General features: G+C 42.7%; 1 protein-coding gene across 4 annotated transcripts; it reads left to right on the forward strand.

The window, feature by feature from the left end:
• Positions 1-137: 137 nt before the first annotated feature.
• Positions 138-25,310, forward strand: LOC105182593 (uncharacterized protein DDB_G0271670). 4 transcript variants are annotated; one of them, XM_025297448.1, is made up of 2 exons: positions 138-747; positions 24,556-25,310. In XM_025297448.1, the coding sequence occupies exons 1-2, from the start codon at positions 710-712 to the stop codon at positions 25,286-25,288; spliced, it is 771 nt and encodes a 256-aa protein (XP_025153233.1). In that variant the 5' UTR covers positions 138-709; the 3' UTR covers positions 25,289-25,310. The 4 variants fall into 4 exon arrangements, with proteins under 4 accessions (XP_025153233.1, XP_025153235.1, XP_025153236.1 ...); XM_025297450.1 differs by lacking the exon at positions 138-747 and adding an exon at positions 1,771-2,510; XM_025297451.1 differs by lacking the exon at positions 138-747 and adding an exon at positions 2,979-3,300.
• The last annotated feature ends 1,360 nt before the right edge of the window (positions 25,311-26,670 follow it).

Consider the following 26,670-nt stretch of genomic DNA (forward strand, 5'->3'; position numbering starts at 1 on the left):
GCCGACAGAGAGGAAACGAGAGAGCTCGCGTGGTTCAGCGGAGCCAATCGCGATCGCGCATTATGGTCCGACGTGGTGAGTTGGTGGGGGCGGCCATTTGGTCGCGCGACTCGCGCGGTTGTCATGTTGTCATCGCACGACTGTGTGATTCGCGTCGACCGGAACCGCGGAGTGCCGGGTGGAGTCGGAGTCGGAGTCGAAGAGGAGCGAGTACCCGGGCGATATCGTGCAGCATCGAATACACGAACACGGCAGATAAGAAGCGTATCGCACCGACATTGTGACAGTTCGCTCGGCCGCGAGAACAGCGCGTACGAGAGGAAAAGAGCAAGAGATAGATAGAAGTGCGCGAGGAAGGGGCCGAAAAGGAAGGAGGTTACGCGCTGCATCGCCTGGCAGTTGAGAGCTCCGTATAAACGCCGGACGCGAGGCCGCCTGCCGCTAATTTCGCGTAACCTCGATCGAACTCTTGCCGATCTGACTCTTGTGGACTCTCCGGACATCTCTTTCACGGATCATTCACGAGGAGAGCCGAGTCCGGCCGCCCAGCGTCTGTCTTTCTCTTTCTCGCTTCGCCGTCGTCGTCTCTCACCAGCCGCCTTCCTTCGCGCGCACGCGCGCGCGCGCTGTCAGTGACAGTCAGGTGCGCGTGCACTCGGGATACATCGGACATCGACACGGTCGTCTGAGAGGAGAGAAGGTCGACAGGATGAACTACGGGGATATGCCGAACGTCGATCCCGCCAGGTATATTGCTTATTTCTCTCGCGCGGCCGACATGCCTTCGGCATTCGCGCACGCATACCCGCTCCGGAAATGGCCGTCGATTTTGAGTTTCGTTCGAGCGATTCTGGCGATCAGCCCAGCCGGAACCGGTAACGCGGTTGACTCTGCATGACTGAAAATCGCGCGGTTACATTCGCGCTCGAACGCGCGCTTGTGAGTACATTCGATACCGCTGCTACTTTGTCGAGGTTAGGCGCGCACTAATAGTCGTTACTCGGAACTTGTCCCAACGGAGGTTGTCAAGGAGAGTTGGGCGCACATTTTTCGGCGGAGTCGTGACTGCAAACAGAACGTAATACGTGTATCGCGGTACTCGAGTGAAATATTCTCATGTATGACTCCAATATATTAACAAAGTATATTAATAAGATCCTCAGATTTGAATTCGAAATTAATTTGAATCACGATCACAAGTGCAATGTCGCATGTTATGATTCAAATGAAGGGGTCAAATCTAACCCTAACTCAAATCTGAATATTTTACGCTCTTTTGGCTCCTGGCCTTAAATTTTACAGATTTTTTGTTTGAATAGAGATTTTGTTTAAATCTTACAGATAAAACTTCGATTAGCATATCGATTTACTCGCAGTGATCAAATTGATCCTAACATTTATTGATTAGAGTTTAGAAATGAACGACGAGGGTTTTGCGTGTCTTGGTCCAAATTCCAACGTCTCAGGTTTCAACCGAAACGCATCGCAATTAACGACTATCGAAACGGCCGTTCAGACGTGTGATCTGTCCCTTTTGAGCTGCACTGCTGAACTAATGCAAAGATTAGAGCGAGAAAAAAATATACTTGTCTCACTCTATCCTATTGCACCTGTTTAGCAGTGCATCTAAAAAGAACAGTCCAATGACGTCTCGAACACGGGCGAACAAGGGCGAGAGCTCGCTCCCTTTGCATGACTTCGAGATCGGTCGATCGATCGATCGAGCGAGCGGGCGAGCGGGCAAACTTTTCATACATTCGGAACATCTCGAATTCGTTTTTATTATGTGGTCGTTGCTAAGGCCGCGAGTGGAGCGGTTAGCCAACTTTCGAGTAACACGTATGTAAGAGAGCGCGGCTAATGAAATCACCCTCGATCGTTGCGACAGAATGTTGACCGCGTACCTACGAACGAACGAACGGTGGGCTTTGTATTGAGACTTTTCCACACAGCGGACACGCGCGCGAAAAGTTAATTCGTCGATGCAATGGCGGATTGCGAGCTGCTCACGCGCCGTTGCCGTTACTCGGCACCTGCGTGGCGTTTTGAAATTCCTCGCGAGAAATACGGGCGCGTTAGTCGCGCGTCGGGCTTTTTCGCCGCCGTGACCGACGGTTGCGTACAGTTTCACGTAGCAAGGCTGGATCCATCACTCAACGTTCGTCTGAGCACTTTCCTCCTTCAGCGGTTGTTGAATAGCCTGTTTTTGCGGCGCGATAACACGCCTCGCGAAAGCGAGAAAGAAGCGTCGACGAAAAATATTGAGACAGCTTCTTGTCAACGGCGGCACGGAAATGCGTCTCTGAACACGTCTGACAGCCTCTGGATTGTCCAGCAGGCAATTAGTCTTGCAATTTGCGCGACGACGAGTCGCGCGGAAACTTTCATAGAAGATCACACGGCGATATCGGAGGACAGACCGACCGGATGAGACCTGAAATACCCAACTGGTTTCGCGGAGTGCAATTGTCTCTACGCGACACGATTCTCGCCTTGTCTTGAACGATTGGGTATGTAAATAATAAATGCCCCTCGCAACTGGGATCATTATAAGGTCGATGGGTTTTGCGTAAAATTGAGGAAAGCGTCATGCGCGGGGAGAATTTTGCAGTAAAAACTACAAAATATCACCTTTTGCAACTGACAAACATGGCGATATTCTGCCTTAATTTCAAATCGCCTCTTCTCTTCATTCTTCGCCACATCTTAGGAACTGGACCATTCACCATTGAAATATCGACCCTGGTGAGATAAATTCTACAGACGCTTTATCATTATTAGCATATTCCGTTACGAAATACGGTAAAATTTTGGATAGAATTTCGCGCGAAAGAGGGATTGCACGTATCTCCGTGTTTGGATCGTGAGCGCAAATCGCGCAGGAGCAATTCGCCACCGGTCGAACGAGTTCTCGAGAGGGCGAAATTACATACGCGTGGAACGCGTAAGGTGGACCTCGGCGGGGTGGATTCGGGAAGGATTGCGTCGCGCGGCGCAATTTCACGCGAGGCACGTCCGGCCTTTCGGTCTTGGTCATCGTCCGTAGAAAGTGCGGCATTAGCAGCAATGACTTTACCGTGACACCATTGCCGCAGCGATCGAGCGATCCTTTCCAATATACCGAACGGAGCTCGGAAATCAGTCACGCCTGCAAGGTGGTTGTCGGACGTCCGAAAATCGCCTGGAAAGTGGACTTTGATCGCGCTCTCGGACGAAAGTCCAGTTTTACAAACACTTAAATGCGACACACAGCGACCGTAACGTCGTCAGGACTTTCAGTGAGATCGAACGGCCAAGTCGGTGAGTTTACTCAATGAGTTTAAAGTCGCTTGCGCGAAGAAAGAATTTTCTGGTGAATATTTTTTTAGAATTTTTTTGCGTGTCGGCATTCTGCCTTGATTTATTATTGTTCCATTTTATATGTGCTACTTATATACCTTGGGAATTGAAGTCTACCGTTAGAAGAATTTGTTGTGTACATATCTTATTATAAGCATAGCAAAATATATAAATGTCATCGGTCTGTTTCCGCATTACGAAAACCGAAAAGAGTTTTTATGAAAAAACTGTTGATGTTGATTCCGATTCAACGATTTTTTTCCCTTTCCGTGCGTCAAGCCGCATCACGAATCCGTGGTAAAGTCATAGCCAATCAAGTTTTTCGAGACGTTTGATAAAACAGATCCCTATCGATCGATCGACGCTATCGCTGTCATCGTTCTAATTTTTCCGTCGGGTATAGCAGAATATCGGTAGAGGCTGATATCAACGTTATTATTCCCGTGAAATCATTCCGTGGTTTCAAGGTAGAGATTCAATCGTAGATATCAATGTGTACTTTCGAATGTATTTTTGAGAGATACAGAGAACGCGTGCCCGTGGAAAATGCCCATGAGATAAGACCATTTATCGTGCCTGATCGTAGCAACAAATGAGTAGAAAAATAAAGAAGAAAAATAAAGACCGGTCGGAACTTTTTACGCGCTCGCTCTTTCACCCGTCTGATCGGCTTTCCTCGGGAAAATCGCTTCTAAAAGTTTGTCAATCGTCAGAAGGTTAGTCAGTCGTTTTGACGAACTTGAATTCCGATGTCGTAATCGTGTCATTTGAATCAGGCTGCACGATTGCCGAAACATTCACGTGACGTCCGTTCTTTTTCATTGCAACTTCAATGTCGTCGAAAATGCCTCTGTCAACAATTTAATCAGCGTTTTAGCCATTCGCACGTATCGTTAGGAGATCTGATTCAATTTCACAATTTTATCGCGACGAGTTAGCAGTAGCATTTCCCTATGCACGTTCAAAATATTTTACTTTTAATTATATAAGCTTTGCATATCATGTACATTATGCTTAAATCAGAATATTAAGAGAACGATCACTTTTTCTTGCGTCTTTTTTTTTTAATTCAGTTGAAAAATAGAAAAAAATATTAATTTTTTTGTATGTGAATATGTAATTGGCGACAAAATATCATAAGTTATAGATCTGACGTAAATTGTAATATAAAAAGAGGATATACGACGTTCGTTCTTCATCGTGATTTTAACGTCATTGGGAATATCTCTGTAAAAAGTTAATCGTTTCTTCCAAGTAATATAAGATCTGATTTAATTTTACGATGTTATTGCGACGATGCGAATACGCTGTAGGATTTCTACATGCACATAAATCATATTATTTTATCCTTATTTATATAAGCTACACAAAAATTAGGATATTAATTACCAGCATATTAAGAATATCAGAAAAACGATTATTTCTCTTCTCTTATCTTTTCCTTATGAAGAGAAAAAAGAAGGAAGAGAGAGACGCAGATAGTAATATTTAATGGCCAAATAACAAGTTGGGTAAAAGAGTATGGAAATAAAAGCAAATACTCATACTTTTGTTTTCCTACTGGAACATTGACATCGAGAAACGAATTATAAGTACAATTCGGGATTATACATAAAAGATATCGATATACGCTGATATCATATCATGTTGTTCCTGATGCTGCTCACAATTGCAAAGATATTCCGATGAGACTTGTAAATTTCTTTCTTTTGTTGTATCTTTTGCGTATATTGGCAGAATATTTAAGAGATAAGAGCAGGGAGAAGGAAGGAAATCTTGTACAGAAATGTAGATGCCGATATATCAGGTTTTAAAGTTGAAGTTGATTTATTTGCATTCATTTTGGCTTGCAAATGCTCGCAATAAGTTTATGTGATTTCGTAGTCGTCGTGTGAATATTTATCGCGATTCTCACAAAGCGTATGGATTTCCTTCTTAAAACTAAATCCCTTATCGCGCATTGAGCATTGTTCTTTTCGTTTAATCTGCCCGAGATAGAGGGAGAAAGAGAAAGAGTCAATATTCCTATCAATTTTGCGACATTAAGTCAAACGTCGAATTGCGCTCGCGTACAAAATGGCGATGATCTCTAGCGGCTTTTGCAATCGCTCGAGTTATCCGGTGAATGTACTGCTCTGACGTCGTAAAAAATGTGCACTCAATCCACGGGACAATAAGAAAATTATTGAGAAAATGCAAAGACTTCTCGTCATTGCCGCTCTCACGAGACCTCTTCATCCCTTTTTTACTCGGTCGTAAAACCCGTATCTCTTTTTAACATTCTTTTGACTGATACTTGATGACTGCCAAAGCGATATTACGTTCTTAACAATTAATTTTCAAATCAGTGTCTTATACCATTATATGCTAAATTATAATTATTATTCATTAATGGATGGAGAAATATTTTAATTGTACGTGAGTTTTAGTACACGAGAGAAAAAAGAATTATTACAATATGTATTTATTATATTACGTAACTTCATTTGTTTGTTGTTATATTTGTACATTATTTATTATACTGTATTGCATTATTTAGCAAAACTCTCAGGAAAAGAAATCTATACGAGTAAACTCTTTTAATTGATGTACGAAACACAGAATTGTTTTAGCACACATCAGCTACGAGATAACTCGTATTTAGCAAACAATGTGTTAATAAACAATCACGCACATGATGCATGACACGTGCCGCACTCGATCCTACGATCGATAGTCCGTCTGATAAAATCGCCGATCAAGAGCCACTTGCTCGAGATTATCACGATCGATCAACGTGCGGCTGATCGATCAACGTGCGGCTGATCGATCACGTGATCAATGTATGCTCCTCGATCTCGGTGAGAGTGAGCTAATTGTTTTCAAGTGCTGGCGAATCGCGATAAACGCGGGGCATGCTCTGTGAACGGCACCAAGGGGTTATCTCACGCCTGTTCTTGATAACATAATACGCGACTGTTTGGAATGATCGGCAACGAAGCGTATAATTATACACAATTACATATATAGATTAGCGACTTTTTCATGAAACACGATTGATAAATGAAATGAGACTGTCGAATGAGAGTCGCGCGAGCAAAGAAAGCGTTTCGTTCCAATTGTCGTTTTCGTTGGAATGAAAAATCGGAAACGTGTCTGTGAGCGAGTGCAGTTTTCACAAAGAGACGAGAGATCGAAACTCATTGATCAAGTTGGGTGTCGACGTATCATTAAAGACATACATTATGTCTAAAAATTAAAACATTTGACTGATCTATCTGTAATAGATTTTCTTTGAGGCTGTATAATGATGGTTTACTTGTTTGAAAAAAAAAAGAATTTTTTGTCAATATTTTCTAATGTTTCAGAATAAAATTGCTTAACTTTTCCTTGCTGAAACCACTTTCTAAGTAGTTTTGGAAGCACTCATTACACGTATCGGTTGAAGTAACGCAAAAAAGAAGACGTCTCGGTTGAAGTAATACTAAAGATTTTTCAGATGAAAAAACTCGGACTCAGAGTGTCAAAAGTACTTTAATAATTCTCGTTTGAGATACCGCCGAGGACAAAATACGAAGATTAAGTACACACTCTTTGTACGTATCTGTTTAAAGGAGCAAGAAAGAAGAAATTAACGAGATACGTTCGTTACATAATTAACATAACTTTCCATGCCATTATATCGCATAAAATCGTTATGCTTTATCGAGAGACCGAATAATGACACTTACACATCTTACACAATATATAGACTATATAGAATTCTTGTTCGTTGGGTGATAAAATGTCAATGTTAATGGCGTTACAAAACAAGACGGTACTCTAAAAAGAAAAAAAAACGGGCCAATAATTCAATGTCGCGTCTCGAAGACCAACTTTGTGGGTGCGACGAATATTCGACGACTGATTTCACCGTGTGTAAGCATCGCGTGACATAATTCACATATCGCGGGATCGCGATATCGATTTTTCGGCAACAACATGATATTTTACTACTTGTTACTCTCTGCCGGATATATCGCATGTCCATCCGTGCGGTTGCTGGTGTATACATGCCACCATTTTTGGCAACAAAAATCGAGGTTACAGCAGGCTTTACCGGTTCTTTTGCGTCGTGAGAATATGGAACGTGACTAAGGACTGCGTACATCGGACAATGCTCGCTCGATGGCTTCTCTTTTGAGGAATTTCACAGTTAGCTAAGAATTTTGGTAAAATGAAACCTGCCATTAGCACGACTCAATGACGTTAAAACGAATATCTCGCGTCTCGCACTCACGATGTCGTTAGCGAATTTTTCTAGCATTTTAAATCACCAGGGTGTGTCATTCGCGCGCGTTAACGGTCGACCGAGGAATATGTTATTTTATCTTTATTCTGTTTAACCTGGAGAAATCGGAGGCGGTACGACGTATCCGTCGTCGACTCGCCACCGCGGTCATTCTGAGCGACTTACCTTTCAATAAATAGAACACCGAGAAGTATCATAATCGCGATACGGAAGCCCATTCTCGGTCACAACGACGGCAATTATCATTGAGAACCTTTGAGAGGAGTGATAATGCGGCGAAATAGTTCTTTTATAAATAATATTCGCGCACGAGTAAAATTAAAGTTGTACTTTCTCTAAGGGAAATTTTTCACAAATTTTATCACTAACCTTTTAACAGTAGACTTTAGTTTCTAGAATATAAAGAATGTAAGACGACAGAGCGTCGATTTGTTCCCCCGGTTGCAAATTTTCACACAGTAATTGGCACTGCTAAATTCTGCTATACTGTAAAATTCTTTCCCCGTATGGAAACGTCGTCGATTTAGAAAATCCCTCGAGAAAAGTGAGGTGTATCGTTTGCGATACATCAACGTCGATCGCATCTCGCGTTCCAATAGCGAGAGTTACACCATAGGACTCTCGGCAAAGCGTAGAATTTTCTCCCTTGTTGGCGACACGCAATTAAATCCAGAATCGGAAATGACAATGGTATACGGCACCCAACCGTCTGGAAAATCATTAGTACTCTTCGAACGCATCCGGTCGACGGATGTCCGCACAGTAATCACACGCTATAACTCATCGTGAACTGCATGCGCGATTTCTCCGCCTCTCTTCGGATCTTTCTGCGCAATGACACTTTTCAAGCGATGTTACTCCAATGCGTTTCGTTCATTCGCCAAAAATGCGCCATGAATTTTGCAAGAGCGGAGCCTCTTGCGTGCGATCGATCGTTCACATTTGTGTGAATTACCGAGAATTAATCAGCGAAAATTAAAATTCATTCACACGAACGTTCGAGAGAGTGCCGACGCTCTTCGTAAATAGACTCGATCAATGTGATGCGAGCTGCATCTCGAAATCAATGATTCATACTTTGATCATGATTCTCTCTCTCTCTCTCTCTCTCTCTCTCTCTCTCTCTCTCTCTCTCTCTCTCTCTCTCTCTCTCTCTCTCTCTCTTGTACTGCGCTAAAAATACAAACTCGACACGCGATCCTCGTGGAATCATTTCTATCACTGCCTTGTTACTCCGTTCTTAGATCGATGTACAAATATCGCGGACAGGCATTTTGCACTACCAAAACACATTTACAATATTTCTGCATCCCGCGATTTTTTAGCGCCATTATAACGTTGTGATGTTTTGCGCGAATGTCATCATAATATTTTCCTCGTCTGGAATTTTAATCCACGCCATAATACGAAATTCGAAAAAGAAAATGAGAAAATTCAGCTTTCTTCAAGGTTAAATGTTACTGCGTAGCTCCAAAAATTATCTGGAACGAATTAAACGAGAGAGAGAGAGAGAGAGAGAGAGAGAGAGAGAGAGAGAGAGAGAGAGAGAGAGAGAGAGAGAGAAAGTGAGTAGGGAGGAAAAATCAATAAAAATATTATTATCCGTGAATATATTTCGTGGCTCTAGGAACGCGCCTCAAAGGATTAAAACACTCAGATATAATGTTCCAGAGCATATAACGGAGAGCAGAGTAACAAATAGCATGTCCGCGTAGAACGACTTGCAGGTGAAAGCGGTTGTTTACAGCCGGATTTAAATACGCGTATGCGTGCATTCTGAAATTCTTTTTCGTTCGCGATTCTGACGAATTGCGCGAGTGGTAATGAAAACGTCTTTCGTGCAACTGATTCGTCAATTTAATTTCATATAAAATATTGCAGTGAATATCACGAGATTGTCTCGGTTCGCATCAATTCGTGCGTAAATTACGTCGATTACGTTCTCGTCGTGGACGCATGAAATGAAGGAATTTCGTTCTCGAATATTATTCATTCGTGTCGCTCGAATATTATTCGTTCGTGTCGCTTCGTATTGTGTAATAGATTACGTCTATGCGAGGGTCATGACATAAATAAATTATACTTCATTATTAGGCATTGTATCGTTTGAAAATTCTTAGACAGAACAGACGTCATCTTTTCATGAAGCTAAGAAATGGATTTAACTTAAAGAAACTAGTCCCTATGCACGAGTCGGTCCAGTGAAATAGCATTTGGGGTCGTTGAAAATCATTCTTGTTTAAAAAGAATTAACTTTGCAATTGTTTTAAGCGGAGTTTCTTCTCCAAAGAAAAAGTTACGATCGTTAGGAGGAAGGAATTTTGCAATTTTGATTTGATTTCGTACGCAAAATTTTCAACGTTTATTAATAACGTTATATTATTAATAATTATTATATATATTATAGTAATTATTAATAACGTTATATTTTAATAGTGCGATAACCAGCTGATAAAATCACAAACACGTATCGCTTTTATATTTACATTTATTACTTGTATATAAATATGTATAGAAAAGTTATTTTAACTTATTTTTCGTTCGTATACGATTGAAACGCAAATGAAGCGTATTTTGCAGTACACGATGTATTATATGACATGCTCCGACGTATTCCGATATATTTAGTTCAAACGGAGTGCGACTAGTGCGCTATTTCGCGACATAATTCCACGACCAGCGCAAAACTCGGCAATGTACGTAGAAAGAGCGCGGATGAAAATGCCCCTGAGCTTTTAACGTTCTGAGAAAAAATTTTATTACCTGCGGAGTTAGTTTTTTATTTAATAATAAAAGGACGCAGTTTACTCGAAACGCTATAATATTTATACACCTCTGATGGAAATTTAGCTTTGCGGAAATAAATGACACACACTGTCAGGCACGAATTGAGCATTGTCAATTTAACGTAGAATAATGGTACGTAATGAGGAATATCCAGTCGCGCGCTCTCTAGCCGGATTACATCTGTAATTGACGACGGAGAAAGCTACAGTGATGTCAAACGATGATGTAAAACGCAATAAATTTTGCGGACGACTTACGGGGAGGAACGAGAGCGAACAAGTTTCGCGGATAATCATCCCAAGTTTAGAGTCACTCATCACAATAACCGAGAGTATTTGAGATAATCCTACTGATGCATCGAGAGGCGATCGCTTGCTCGAAAAAAAAAGAAAAGAATTATCGTATGAAACCTAACGTGCAACAATACGCTTTATCACAAAACGTTGACAATTACAGTCACGGAACACACACATTAATAATACGTAATGTAACGAATATTTTGGCGTCACGCCGGGAAGCTCGAATTTTGCGGCAATCAGGATAGTCTAAAAAAGATTTAGAAACATTCGGTGAGTTAAAAATATTTAATCAGCATGGACAACAATTGGAGAGACCAACGCTTATATACGTCAGATGTTAAATATGAGATGACGTACGTCAGAGATGACTGCAACAAGACGAAAACAAAATTACAATAAAGTTACAATAAAACAAGGATGATGTTGCAATAATATGCTAACAAGTTACCTTTTACATAACTAGAAGATCAAAAGAGTGTCGGTTTCATCTTCGAAAAAAATGAAACATTTTTTATTCTTTTTTCTCTTTTCTAAATTCTCTTCTGAATTTTTCGCGAGCCTTTTGGGGGATAGTGCTGTATAAAGCGGCCCCGATGGTAAACTTGCATTAGATTCTCTTTCATACGGCTCACAACAACAAAGCGATCTAACCAAGTTGAATACTTCCGACGAAATGCGCGTAGCAAGGAAAATGCTACCCGGCGAAAGCGGTCGATGATTTTTCCGCGTTTTTGTTGGCTGCCGATGCGTAATTTTCTGGTAAGATGGTGAAATATAAAGGAACGTTACGGATCATACTACGTGTACGAAAGCATGCGCGGAAATTGCGCTGATTTTACCGGCGAGCTGCGCGACAGCGAAATTATGAATCTCCAAGCAGCGCGTTTAATTCGGAGCAGTTGCGAACGGGGTATTTGCGTTCCAGTTCTTTTCCACTGCCGGATTGTTTATGAAACTTGAACTGTGAGAAAGAGCATAAATAAGTACTATGACGATAACCTTGATCTTTGCCGACTTTTCAGCATGCAAATCCACCCTGTACGAGCACAGTTTTTCGCATTTACATTCCTATCTGCATTGTTTTATCGTCCTTCTTTCAACGTTACCGTATCTATGCGCCAGACGTTTTTATGCATAGACGTTTTTAGACTTCTTTAGACTTATTTCAGACCAATAGCAAGAAGAAGAGAAAAACATATTTGCAGATTTGATATGATTGCCACGTTTCTTGACACGAAACATTAATTGACGTAATGCAAAAATCGCTGTTTTAACATATTTCAGATTTTGCGATTTTTGTTTATAAATAGTCGCGACATTGAGACATTTTTGCACGGAACGTTCGGACACGCGTTGTACTTAGCACGGAATTGACAGATGTCCGATAAGATGATAATGCTGCGGTTACGTGTGATTTAAGCAAACGCAATCGTCCCGTTCTGCCGGTGCACTCGTACGTGATTTTAGATACGCAAATTTTCCGAGCTATCACCTCCACGCGACCTGCCGCGCGTGTACAAAAGGCGAACATGATTATGCACGTGCATAACGCAAATTATCATTATCTATTTAAAGTATATATAATACGTGCACACAGATGAAGCGAAACAAATATTGAAACAAGCGCTCATGATTTGACGCGTACGCTTCGTTCTTCGCAATTTTCACGTAAAAACGTCTCGAAGATACCACCGCGTCTTTTTTCGAAATGAATGTTCAAACCGCGCACGTCGAATAGCAAAATCTTCATTTTCTTTCCGTTTATCGATTATCTTTCACGTTAAAGATAAAGCGGAAAAACGAAGATGCATAAAACATACGCGTCAATGATTATAATAATATACTGAAGCAATAGGCGAACGAATTTAGAAATACGAGAATTTCAACGGAAATAATGAATGCAGAAGCAGATAGAGTACGTAATATAAACAAAATAGAAAATATATTCGGAGCAATATTGTGTTTCGTCCAAATATTAAAAGAAAAGAAAATTGCTCAAAGGAGTACTCGCTCCTTCGAAATAATTATTTATCTATCAAATCGAAAGAATCGTTTTGTCATATAGGAAAAGTTATACATAACCAATACAAAACGTTTTACAGCCATTGTCATTCGAAACGTATGTAGATAAAAAAAATATAAATAGGAGTATATCGATAATCGCGATGGCAAGAACGATATAGATGAAAACTGCAAGAATTAACTTTAAAAGATGAAGAATACGCGAAGTCATGTAAATTTGGTTTGCAAGGATATCTATATCTGGAACTTTTATTCCCTTATTTTAGGCATGATCAAATAAATGTTTACTCAAATCGTCTGTAAAGCGACGATTCGCATGATGTGATTATAAATCAAAGTGTCCTGTTGACAAGTGCGAATGCCGAAACACATCATTACCGAGCATATATCGATATCACAATCATCAGCTGTGCACATATACTTCAGATATTATCGAAACTGAAAAGAAAAACAGCGTTTCCAGCTAATTGCTGCATCGACTTGATACACTCGCTTCGGATGATCCTCGCTTCAAGGAAGACCAGACGACATCCGTTCCCCAAAGCGAAGGCGTTGATAGTGATTTTGGCAATCAGTGAACGTAAAACCGCGAATATTATCGTGAATTTGACGATGCGTCATTTTACAACTTACCCTTCTAGAAAATATACTTCGTAGAAATCGTTCGAGAGATTATCGCCGTGATTACCGGAAATTTCGTGCTGTATCATCGTGCGACGATATCGTCATTCGTCGGATATCCGAACACGTCATGAAACCGGAAGGCGAATTTTTAACGACTTTGGTGCATCGAGAGCGAAGTGAGACCGTTTCGTCGATCAAGCGAGAAACCCGTAATTCCAACTAGTGTGTGTATGTGTGTGTTTGCCTCTCTTCTTTCTCTAATAACCGTTTGATTGTGATGTAAAACTACGTTTCCACCGTGCTCATGATAGGAGAGAAAGAGAGAAAGAAACGGAGGGAGAGAGCGGCGAATGACGGGATAGAGCGTTGTTACGTATGTCAGTCGTCTTAGAAAGTTCAGTCCTGTGCACGACGTACATACAGGAAGTGGACTCCGACACGCGGAACACTAACGATAGCGCGCGCGACTCAATCGATTCTTCTCATTTTCTTTATCATTTGCTCGACTCATCCCCAAGTAGGCAAGTGCAGCCGTAAATTCCAACCGTTTTTAGAATTTCGTCGTATTTTTTACTCGTGCTAAAATTTACCAGCGCTTCGGTTGTGCGACGCAGTAAGTATGCGTTGCGATAACGTAGAGCAATAATTACGAGCGATAATGAACGCCGGATGTCGACGCCGGTCGCGAAATTACGATCAGCAGATTCCTTTCTTCCGTTCTCTACCTTTCTCTCTGCACTTTATTCTGCTCATTGTTATATCCGTTGTACCAAGAAGGGGATATATTTTCACGTTTAATTAAGTCAACCAAGCAAGCAAGCAAGCAACCAATCAATTGGGCCGACGTCGCGCTCGGCTTCCCGCGTCTTCAACTCTCGCTACGACGATATTGAACGTATATGGGAGGTTGAGTGTGCTGGGCCGAGCACGAGCTCGTCGTTAAAATGTTTGCTTTTCCATGAACATCGTTGTTATATCGAGATATCGCTATTGCCTAGCCGGAGTCCAAGGTACAGATGTACCCGTGTTTCGATAGAACTGGTCTCCACTTACGTGTCATTAGTGAGTTAACGTCGAGTCAGATGCAAATAAAGTTATTCCGCGGTAAAAACAGCGATGACGTACGCTATGTCTTACGGTCGGACAATCGGAAAGACTATTACCGGGAAACGAGAGAGACACGTACGAGAAATCCCGCCGGTAAAAGGACGTCAGAACCCGCGACTCAAAGCCGCAAACTCTCATTCCTCGTCCTCACATTTATACGAGTTCGTTACCGCGCGTCTGATGAGATCCGCGATCGTAATTTCAACGACGCATTCTCCGAAAACGGCTCCCCGACATTTCGCCAGCAGCGAAAAGATCGAGGGAAGTGTTCGTTTATCGCGACTTTCCAATCTCCCACGTTACTTCGACTTTCGAGTCTTTCCAGTAACGAAGCCTCGAATCAAGATTTTATCGCGGTGAAGTTGACCGAGCTTATTCCGCGAGGAGCTTCTTTCCGTTATCGCTCATATCTCGCGTTCTCTCAAGTTTTCGATTGTCTTGACGATCATAAAATTCGAATCTGTCGATCATAAAGCGAATGGCGCAACACGATTGACGTCACAAGCATCGATAATTACTACCGTTAAACGCGATTTATATTATCCTCCGATTAACGGGAGGTCAATTCTCCGACTATCCCCGAAGCGATCGATTCCACCACGTTCCGATCCGTTGATCCACCGAAATGATCATCCGCGCCAATCGGCCGGACCATTATCAGCGCGATCATCGGCGGTTGACATCAAAATGTCATCGGCGACGCAGGTAACCGATGCAAAAAAAGAGCGGAGCGTGGCGGTAAACAATGGGTGGGGATTCGACGTCGACTCGATTCGGCAAACATCGCGAGCATATTTTGATAACCGGTCAGAGGTGGCGGGAGATCGCGAAGATAATCGCGATCGGAGGAGGAGAGAGAAAGAGAGAGAAAAAGAGCCGCGCGTTGCGCGGATGTCCACCGTGGTATTATCATATAATAATGTGACGCGCTCGACGACTCGCATCATTTAGTGGGGTCAGCTACGCGACGTCACATACGGAGAGTTTTGCATGGCAAATTATGAAACGGGTCGGAATATTCATCAGCTACCGCCGCCGCCGCCGCCGTCTCTGCTGCTCCGAGGTTATTTTACCTTCTTAATAGTGCGTGCGAAGTTCCGGCTCTGTCGGCATCGATCAAGCCAGTTTGGCGCACTGTTGTCCAGTCGCGTGAATCCAGCTCGTTGTCGATCTCTGGCCGAGAAGAGTCCGCGACCGCGCACCGCTCGCTGATTTTGACGCTTAAGCTTTGCTAATTGGCCTGAACGTGCGACAGAATGCTGTATCATATGCATAGGTATGTAGCGCGGACATGGTAGGATGGGTTATTCGGGTTTGCTCGTTTTCTCTTTCCTCAGCGTCGTATTGCGATCTAAGTGCGAGACTATCGCGAGTAATACGAGCACATACGAGGAAAACACAATGTCTGGCATTTCTGTAATCGCAGTGAAAGAATCGCAGCCTGTTCTTTAAGAAATGTTACGGTAGGATCAGCGGTAATGAACTTATGTGCAAATTGCCACACGTAAATGGCATCGCGGCAGTCTTCTTTTGCTTCAGTTTTCTTCTTCTTTGTTGCCTTTGTTGTTCTATGCTGCATGCACACGTTACACAATGCCGCTCGCCGCGAAACCATTCAATTTCGTGCCGTAGGAATATGCTCGCTAACATAGCGAGATAAGATGACGTGTTGCGCTAGAATCGCGAATCGCAGGTCACTTGTTTTTCGAAAGAGTCAGATATCAGCTGACGCGAGATCGCCCGGAATGTGGACATTTGATCTCTTACCACCCACGAAGATATCTTGCTTATTCTGCACCTCGCTTGCTTATTGGAGAACAATTAAAAATATCGTTGACGTCATGTCATGTCACGTTGTAACCAGTCGTGAAATTCAACTCTTCTTCGCCGATAATTTGTTAGCAGCGCATTCTTTTGTTCTTCGACAATCAACTTTCGGATTTCTCGGCTTTCGAAATTCCTCAAGTATTCGTATAGTACGAAGTCGCTTTGAAAATATGATAAAGGATCGAAAAGAATTTATACGAAGAAAAGCTATTAATATTCTCCTTTCGTGTAGCAAACTTCACGTGCAGGTGTCGCGACGATAAACGAACTGACTTCTCAAAACACGTCGAGAACTCCAAGACGGTCGGAAATTCTGTCTCAAGTTCCTTTCTTTCTCTGATAATATTCGCAGCAAATTACCCGATACCCGCCGCGTGTCGGAGCCATCGCTGGGAGCCGTGTCCTTAAACGAAAAGATATCACGCGAAGAAGAACATCGAACGGTACTTCGAGCGAGATATGCTCGAAAAAGTGGCACAGGTTTCTTTTTCATCTCGCGCATTGCCCCCCAAGGTGATCGACAGATTTCAAGTACCGGGGTGGCTTTTTGCTTTAACAACCCGGTTACGGGGAGCAGAACTTACGCTAGGATAATTCACGGTAACTTCGTAATTCCGATAATCGCGTACCGTTAATTATCGAGAGACCTAAATACTACCTTGTGCGCGCAAAAAGACCGAGAGATGTTGAAAGTAACGTAAAGTGCCGTTCTCGAGTAAATTGCCGACTTTTGCAAGACGCGTAAACCTTGTTCTCGTCTGCTGCGATGTAACCCTTTCGGCCAATTTTCTTATCTCGAGAATTACGCGAGTATAAATAGAACGTCCCGAGAGTTTTATTTGAGGAGTGATTTCAGCAGGAAAGAATAAAGGAGAGATTTAGAAAGACACGATAAAAATTCAATCTTGTTTTCGAGATAAGTAGAGTATCGCTAGATAACTTCCCAAGAACACTTTATTAAACGCAGATAAGACTAATCAAAATATTTTCGTAATTTCTTGGTAATATTATAAAGTAAAATTAATAAAGTACAATGCGATAAACTGTTGCACTGGCGAATGCAGGATTATCGCTCGTGCGGAGCTCGAGTTTAAACGAGCATGTGTGTGCGCGCGCGCGTGCGCACGCTTTTGTTTTTGCGATAACGATAACACATTTTTAGTGTAAAACAACAAAACTCGTGCCACCCGCAACGTAGTCGCGATAAGTGACGCGATATACGCGCGATGACTTATCGATAAATTTACATGATTTCACTGTTTCTCCTTTCTCCGATAACGCCGTGCGCGATGTCGAAACTAGGCTTCGCGATTACGTGATATAAGTAGCCGAGGCGCGCAAGCTTGTTGCTCGAAAATATTATTACAATATTTCTTCCTTTGAGCGCCAGAGAGCGCCGAATACGATGAATTCGCAATTGTATGTATTCGCGAGCGTATTGTGTCTCCCGAATAAAAGCATCGCCGAAACGACTCCTCGTTATCTTGCGTGACGCGATTGCAAAGTGATCATCGGCCGAGGCGCGTCACGTAAGCAACATCCAGTCGTCAATAAGTAAGCCGCTCGTTTTGCAACGGTACAAACAGATAAACAAGAGTTTTGAAAAAAAAATCAGAGTTCGGACGATCGAGGAAATTAATCAGAGAGATAGAATCAAGACTCGACGACGGTTCTTAAACAAAGACTCGAGAACCTGATTGATCGCGATTCCAGTCGAGACTCGAGACTCGGAGATTCCGCTGAGGCACGCGATCTCCGCGTTCGCATTCGCCGAGCGAACACGGCCGGTGTTTACCGGCAATATCGGGAAATCGAACCCGCCGAAATGTATGCATAAAACGGTTTCAATGTCTAAATCCAATATGGAAGAATAACGAAACTTGCGCGTGGGCACATATTGGATACAACAATATTGCAGTCTTCCTTGATGCAAATTCTCCCCAATTTTGTCGCAAGAGCAGTCAGTAAAATTTACCTTGCTGAGAGCCATAAGAGAGAGAGATATTTTAATAGTTGGTAATAGTTGGTAAAATCGATATCAAATTAGTAGACTTGAGTTCAGTGAGATAAGAACTTAGCGCATGCGAAAGCGCAGGATAATAAATCAAGACCGAACGTTCACGTGTCCGTCGCTCACACAATTCTGCAATAATTCTTGCCGCGATAAAGCGTTTTCTTCACAATAGGCAACAGTCACACACGCGAGATCTCGTTATTTGCGCTCGATGACGCGGAGAACAGCAGCGCGCGTTCCGATTTCTCCGTCGAACGCACGACATAAATTTGCATACACGCCCGCCAGCGATTTTGGATGTTTCTCCTCGCGCATTCCACGAAGGGGGACAAAGCACACTTATAGTCGCAAGTGGAACATTACTAGCGTGCTACACGGCGAGGCGATTATTTTTAGCGCGTGTTACCTGAGACACCTCGCTTAATTTCGTTGGGCGCGCGCGTCCTTAATCAGCCGATCACGCTAGAACGCCGATCTTCTTCGAGCTGACGTCCTCCTTCTCTTTTTCCTCCCATCTCGTAGAGCCTTTCGACCCTTCCCAGCCGTCGTTAAAGGTGAGCGTATAACATTCTTCGCCGAAGTTATTTGCAACGTCTTGCCACAACGCAGGAGGAGGATATTGTACAGACGAAATGGCACAAAATGCAGGAAAGACCGTTCGACGAGCGTGCGATAAGAAAATTGCATTGTTGATATCGCGCTCGATATTCGGATAAAGTTGTTTGCGCGACAATGCCGCACCGTTTACGTAATTGCCGTCGTAAGAGAGTTACTCTTAATCAAAGCGCAATAGCCGTAACCCAAGCGCCTGCAAATTTATCAGCACATAATAAAGTTACATTTCGAATTTTTAACGATCGCCTTCCGCTAAGCACGGCAGCGAGGAGGGGCAGAAGGAGAGAAACACAATACCGAGGCCGAGCGATCTCTCTCTCTCTCTCTCTCTCTCTTTCTCTCCCCCCTCTCCCTCTCTCTCTCGTTCGCGCGATTATCCGGCGTGATCGGCAGTTTTCATAATTCGCGCTGTCGATACGTTTTTAATAACAAATGTATTGGACGCACATGTCTTTAATATGGTCGTCTACGACGATTAACATACAAAGCGACTTCGTAAATCCGAGCGAGCTCGCGCGCCCGCCGTGCGCGCTCGAAACGTCGCCCGAGCGGACCTTTGGAACGGACTTTGCCGCGAATTTCGATAGGCGCTAGTTGATCGACACGCAATTGCCGTGTGCCGGGTTCATGGTCCGACGACGTAGATAGGTGCGATTTCTCGATTAAGGGGGGAATTACACGCAGAAGGCCGTTTTCAAGGCTATTTTTACGAATTTTCTTTTACAGAAACGGTAAGATCAATGGACTTGGAATTTTCACTTGGTGTATTCATCGATGTTCAAAGTATAAAATAAATTTTATTGAATCACAAGAACCGATTCAATTCGTAATTATAGATAAAGATGCAGTTATCCGTTTGCGAGCCCTATGTTTGCTGTCGACATAATTTTGAGCCCTTCAACACTACTCTGAAACGAAAAAATGAGAAAGATTTTTAAAATATACGGTTGCCATTATAGCTCATACTAAAATGAAGGCAGTGAAGCCAAGTTTGGAAAAATAATAACTACAAAAAAAATTTCGAAAATGAAACTTTTTCAACTTGTAATTATGTTTAAAAAAATGAATAAAATAAAATATAACTGTGTTCGAGGTAGGAGCGAAAACTACATGTCTAATATATATTATATAAAAATTTCAAGTCATTCGGTTCAGCAGTTTTTGCGTAATCGACAGTTTAAGATAATGGTGTTTCCAGATAAACGCGTTTAAAGTTTAGAGTGTACTTTCCATATAGATAGTAACAAATTTACTTTATACTTTGAACATTGATGAATACACTGTGAAAATTTCAAGTCCATTGATCCTATCGTTTCAGTTAAAAAGATTCTGTTAAAAATGGTCTTGAAAACGGCCTGCTCCGCATGTTATTCTCCTCTTCACTTGGTGATTCAGAGATCTCGCCAGGACAATGAGGCCCGAAGAGAGAAAAGGGAGAGACGCCGCGGTGATCAAGCACTCGGCAGGAGCTAAACTTGTCGTTCTTTACGGAGTAAAAGTAAGAAAATACGTCGTCGCGTTGTCGTTGTTGTTGTTATTGTTGTTGTTATTGTTTACGAGCGTGTCATCGAACATGCATCTTCTATCCGATGCGATCATCAAGATATCGATCTCCGATCCAATCTGCCGCGCTTCGCTGATCGAAGATGCAAAACAATCGAGAGCTACGTATAAGTCCCCCAGCGACTCGAGGGGAGATAATGATTTCACACGTACACAGCTTCGAAAGCGTGTGGCAGAAGTGCTCTTCTAATCACCTTCATGAGTGGTGTAATCTCTCGATATTTTCCCCTTTCGCGATGTTTTTGTTAAAAGTTAAATCGACCTGAGATTAAGATATCTCAAAGGTGCGGAGCGCAACGTGCATGTCCCACGTCGGTTGCTGCACGGAAAGAATTCCATGATAAAATTAATCAAATTATACCGTCGAATTTGGTCATCGACGAATATTTCGCTGCTCCACCTTCGTTTGCTTTTCTTGCGTTTCCCGTCAGAGAATTTGCATGAAAAGAGCGATATATAATATTCTCTTCGTGTCGAAGAGAAGAATCGTTGTGTTAGTAAGTAGGACGGGAAAGCTCACACACATATGCCGGATAAAAAAGTTCATCGACTGTCTGTCGGCCGCAGGAAGAAGCGATCGATTCAATTTCGCTTCAGGCATCGCGTCAGTTTAAAGGGCCATCGATCGGCGCGACGTTTCGATGGGCAACCGTCTATAATTGCGTCCATGCTAGGTTACTCAGGCCGGTGCACTTGTTCGCGTTCGGTGCATCGATCAAATTGCCCATTCGCGACAATCACGATTTTATTTGTCGCGAAAACGGTTGTAATTCAATAACGACGATCGACGACTGCGCGATCAATCGCGCGTCCGTCGCGTGGACGTCGAAAATATCAATGGATCGATTTGTCGCGGATCGAGATTGATGTAATGACGACGCACCCCGCTCGTGCATCCACCGTGTCACGCCACAACAGAGACGCAATTACGCAAGATTACGTAAATGTTGATAATGACGAGTATTATTTAACACGTCCCGCGCCGGAACGATTTCAAGTGGCACGGTGGTCGCGTGGGTCACCGGCGGCGACTGACCCAGTCGTGTTATATTATTGCTCAAACAACACGTACGTCTCTAAAAATATCCAGAATCGCGAGATATTTTAATTCGAATTATTCTCACTTTGGGAGCGAGATCCGTTGATCGATTTCTTGCTTTGAAAAAGAGACAAACTGCGTCGCATCATCGTCAAATTTTTAGTCGGGCTGACCGAGAATGGAAGATGATGGAATTGATTGAAAAACAAGCTTCTGGTATCGTTTGCGAATAATAAATGACTCACTTTTCGAACAATTTCAACTGATTTTGCCTCAACTCTAAACTAATTTCAGGTTTGAGCGCACCGACAAGACTGAAAATTGCAAGTAGAAATTGAATAAAAAATACGTGTGAGGTTTTCTCTTTTTTATTTCGTTTTAAGCGCGGGATATCGGACGGGAGGTTGATACGAGTACATCATCGTTGATTCACGATCTGCGTGACACAAAAGTGTTGATAACAATCATTGTCACTTAGAATTGTCACAATAGGAAAACAAATAAGGGAGCTGTTAATTACACCTCCCTCACCTGACATCTCGATGCGATATCGCGGGATATTTTCGAGGAACATTCTCATTACTACGGGGAAACTCGAGCAGAGTTCTCGAGAGCACGACGACGACGCTTCGTTATCTCGAAAGTTGAGCTCGCTATCATGTTTTGCGATATAAATTCTGCTTCGTCCGAAATTAATAGAAAAAAAAGCAACCGTTAACATCCGAGAAATTTGAGATTGTATATCGCTGCCTTTGAGGCAGCACAATTTGAAATCTCATATGTTCTTTTAATTATTCGAATTATTCGCACCTTGGAGGCGAAGTCCGCTGATCGATTTCTTGCTTTGAGAGAGACAAACTGTCGCGTCATCGTCGAATTTTTAGTTGGGCTGATTGAAAGTGGAAGATTCTTAGAATTGATTGGAAAGCAAACTTTTGGCTTTCTGGGCTTGAATTTGAGGTTTGAGTACGCTGGCAAGACTGAAAGTTGCAAGTAGAAACTGAATAAAATTGCAACGGCGTTCTATCTCGCGAATTCCCGATGCGTGAAAGTCGACTAAAAATAGGTCCGCGTTAGGATCAAAGGAAGAAAGCACGATCGAAGCTAGCACGCTGTTTATTTTGGCACATCATTTACATGCAAATTGCCAAAGACAGCGGAATTTTCTCGAAGCTACAAAGTCGTGGGTGATGAGTCGACGGATATCTGCGACATCACCGGATGATGTTCCTCTCTCGAGCGTCACGTTCATGCGACACCGTATGCACGATGATAACGTTGCATCATGCTCGCTCATTACGCCACCGCGATTGTCAATCACGCATGAATACAGATCGAACGTTTGAGAAATCCACACGGAGAGAGAATATTATAGCGTTTTTTCATAGATATTCTTTCGCCAATTTGTTCAGGAGTGCTGAAATATCACTGTCTCAAGTTAGAATAGTCTTTCTCTTGCTGAGAACATGCTAAATTTTAAAAATTCCCTACGGTGATGACAACTTTTGCTGAAGAACACTGTAAAAATTTCAAGATATGGATTTTGAGGAAACCGTAAATTTCATGGCAAATAATAACGTCCGAGGAATATCGTTAACTTTTGCGTCCGATAGAGATGTGCGAACTATTCGAATTCGAATAATACGAATAGAAATCAAATAGATTATCGTTTGCGTGCATCAGCTACAAAACGGGCCATCTGGGCCTGTATGTTTGAACCCTTAACTTGCAATTAACTTAACTTATAATTAATAACTTAATTATAAATTACTTTAAATATTTAAATATATATTTTACTTTAAGATGATATTACAATATCAATATGCCCTTTCATATTAAAATCTTCCATTGTTATTTGCATGTTTAATAGTCATGTTAAATTTTTTAATGATTCGATTCGATTTCATTCGAATTCGAGTGAAATTTCATAGATTCGATTCGATTTGAATTCGAATTTAAAAAATGAGATTCGATTCGATTCGACATAAAAATTCTTCATTCGCACATCTCTAGCGTCCGATACCAGTTCCTAAAATATAAAAATAGCAGGTACAAAACGGAAATCAAGGAATGCTCAGTCGAGGCAAAATATCGAATATATTTTTCGGGTTTAAAAGTTCCAAGGCATTTTCATTATAAAATTTCCCACGTCCATGGATTTTTTCCTCATCGCAACGTAATACCGAGATGTTCTTTCTTGCTCGGTAATCTTGGCATATTTTAACTACGACGCGTTTATCTCTGACCGTCGAGCAAAGATCAGTCTATATACCTATTAAGCTAAGCATGTAAAGCACTCTCAATGCCAGTCCTGCGATGATTAAAACATCACTGACTTTGTGAAGGAATGTGGAATCTTTCGAGCGACCTTCTCAACCGTACAGACAGAAATCCGAGAGTTTCTGGACAATATAATAAATTGCGATTATTTGCATGTGGATATTGATCAACGTATCCGGTTTTATCTTAGCAATCACGCGCAGAGAAGAATATTATAGCTTTTCTTCTCACACGAATTCTTTTCAATTTTCACAATTTTACCGTATTTTCCATTAATACCAAAATAAACTCGGTTAATGTATTAGTTTTTCTTGCTAAGGGACATGGTAAATTTTTGCATATTAGACTTTTGTCCGTAAAATATAGATAGCACGTATTAAACGAGAGAATACTAAAAGATAAAACGTTGCTTCTTAGAAATTTTGCAATAATTTTTAGTATAAGTTTCTTCCTGTCTACAATTCTCTAAAATAATCTAATAAAGACGTACATGTGCGTACGTCTAAGCGAAGCTGATAAAAGTTTATCAGTCGTAAATCGAAGTTAATGCTTGTAAAATACGACTATGTTAATATTCTCATATATTACAATGGGATATGAGTATAAAAATCAACAATGAAATATGAGTATAATTTTTCACACACACATATACATGCGCATATGCACGCCTTGATGCAGAGACGAAAAACTCATCCGTGCGACACAAATTGTGCGTTACGTAAGCGTTGCGTGCTCGAAAAAACTAACAGTGGGACTTCTCTCGTTACAGAACAAGCCTGCGAAGGATTGCCCGGCACGACGAGGCAGAGTTCAGCAACGCCAGCATCCTGAACAGCATGGAGAAGTTCGTGCGCACGGTGAACGAGATGGAGGACACCATTTTAGTACCGAGTCGCCTGCTGGATCTGTCAGTGGGCGACGGGGGAGACACGATGTGCATGAAGGGCAAGCGCGGCCACACGGTCAAGGACACCCTGGCCAATACGGATCTTTATCGCCTGTACAACATCATCAACCAGATGAAAACCGAGCTGCTGTGGTCGCAGGAGCCCGCTCGAGACGCCGACATGGACGCTGATCAGAGCATTATTAAGAGCAGCAGCAGCAGCAGCAGCAGCAGCAGCAGCAGCAGCAGCAGCAGCAGCAGCAGCAGCACCTGCAGTAGCGGCAGCCACCCTGTTGGTAGCCCGAGCGAGCTGACAGCGCAACAACATCCGGGCACCATTGGCAGACTCGGCCACGCACGTTGCCCCAGTACAACATCGATGCAGAGCGTCCAGAGCGCCTCCTCGATCGTCTCCACGTCGGACTCGGACTCTGAGGTCGGCATCGAGATCGACTCCGGCTTGGAGGGTGAAGAGTGCGCCGCGGACCTCGCGAGCATTGCTGCCGAGAACTTCAGACGTCACCTGCGCGGCCTTCACCGCAGCATCGCCCGCATGACCGAGGCTGCCGAGTACCTGACACTCCGGTATCAGGCTGATGTGGGTGGACAGGTCTGATTCGCCGCCGCCGCCACCGCCACTATCACCACCATTATCACCACTACCACTATCACCGTCACCACCACCATCGCTGCCATCACCTCCACGAGCTCCGTCATCATCGCCGCCGCCGCTGCTACTATCGCCGTCGTCGTCGCTTCAATTAGTATCCTCGCGAGTGACTTCCGCGTGAGCAACGTCCTCGCCTCGCCGCCGATCTCATCGACACTTAACGCGATCACCTGTGATAGCCTACACTCGTCTGTCGTTGTAGGTTCTTCCTTTTTCTCTTTCTGTCGTCGACGACGAGCGTTCATTCCTCGGTGTTCGCAGAGCTCGTACAGATTCTTGACTCCAGCATGCTGCGCTCCGGCGTGCAAAATCACGTTGAGCCATGTGCTCACTTTGAGATGTAGATGTGTATTCTCGAGACAATAAATCGTCGCGCGGGTTATGAGTCGTGGGTTGATCTTCGTTATCAGTTTGTGCGGAACTAAGACCGCGTGAAAGAGAAAGAAAGAAAAAGATAAAGTATCTCGACGTTTTTGTTGCACGACGTGTGAGGAGAGTTAATGTTCTGTTCTATCGCCCTCTCTTTCTCTCTCGACGAGCGAGCGAGGACTAACTGAATGAAACGTGGAATTACGAGCAAGCACGATCACACTTTTACTCGCGTCATATCTTACATTTTGCATTTGCTCATGTAATTTTCTTTCGCGATTGTCTCACTCTCCGTGTCACATGTTTTTTTCCTTTCTTTCAAAATTTATCCATTTCGATATTTGCCGGTAAAACTAGGGGAAACGTTTTGCTTTTTTCTTTCTTTTTTGGAAATGTAAATTTTCCATCGGATCTATATGGAGAATTTCTCTTCGATACTGAGGTGTTTGATCATTCGAAATTTAACTCATATGTATATGTATTTTACATATACTTAGGTATGCGTTGCATCAGGAGATAATTGTTTTGTTTATTTGCTTGAGTTCGCGTTAACAGGTGTGTATATCATGGTTCTCTTGATTGGTTTGGAAACAAACTTTTGTTTGTTACATACATACATGTACATAAACTTGCTGCCCTTCGCTGAATAAACTTAGAGGAGATACATTTCGACACCAGGATTATGTGTGTATATGTAAAGTAAAAAGAGGAAAAGGCAGATATTCGCAGATATGTTTGGTCATTTGTAAGAGCCGTTTGTAAATTGTGTGTGCGTGCGTGCGTGTGCGTGCGTGCGTGTGTGCGCGTGTGCATGCGCGCGCGCGCGCGCGCGCGCGTGTGTGTGTGTGTGTGTGTGTGTGTGTAGGAAGGATAGAAGAAGAGAAGAGAAATATATGAGTCTGGGCAAGTTGAGAAATGGTTTGTGTAAATACTATTGCTCGATGTTGTTTTACGATAAG

The sequence above is a fragment of the Harpegnathos saltator genome, unplaced genomic scaffold (assembly GCF_003227715.2).
Source record: "Harpegnathos saltator strain DR-91 unplaced genomic scaffold, Hsal_v8.6 scaffold177, whole genome shotgun sequence".
Taxonomy (NCBI): domain Eukaryota; kingdom Metazoa; phylum Arthropoda; class Insecta; order Hymenoptera; family Formicidae; genus Harpegnathos; species Harpegnathos saltator.

What these genes read in the sequence shown, in the direction of transcription:
- LOC105182593 (XM_025297448.1), top strand. Translation starts at nt 710, where the DNA reads ATGAACTACGGGGATATGCCGAACGTCGATCCCGCCAG. An exon ending in CCGAACGTCGATCCCGCCAG is followed by an intron (nt 748 to 24,555) that starts GTATATTGCTTA and finishes CTCTCGTTACAG; the next exon opens with AACAAGCCTGCGAAGGATTG.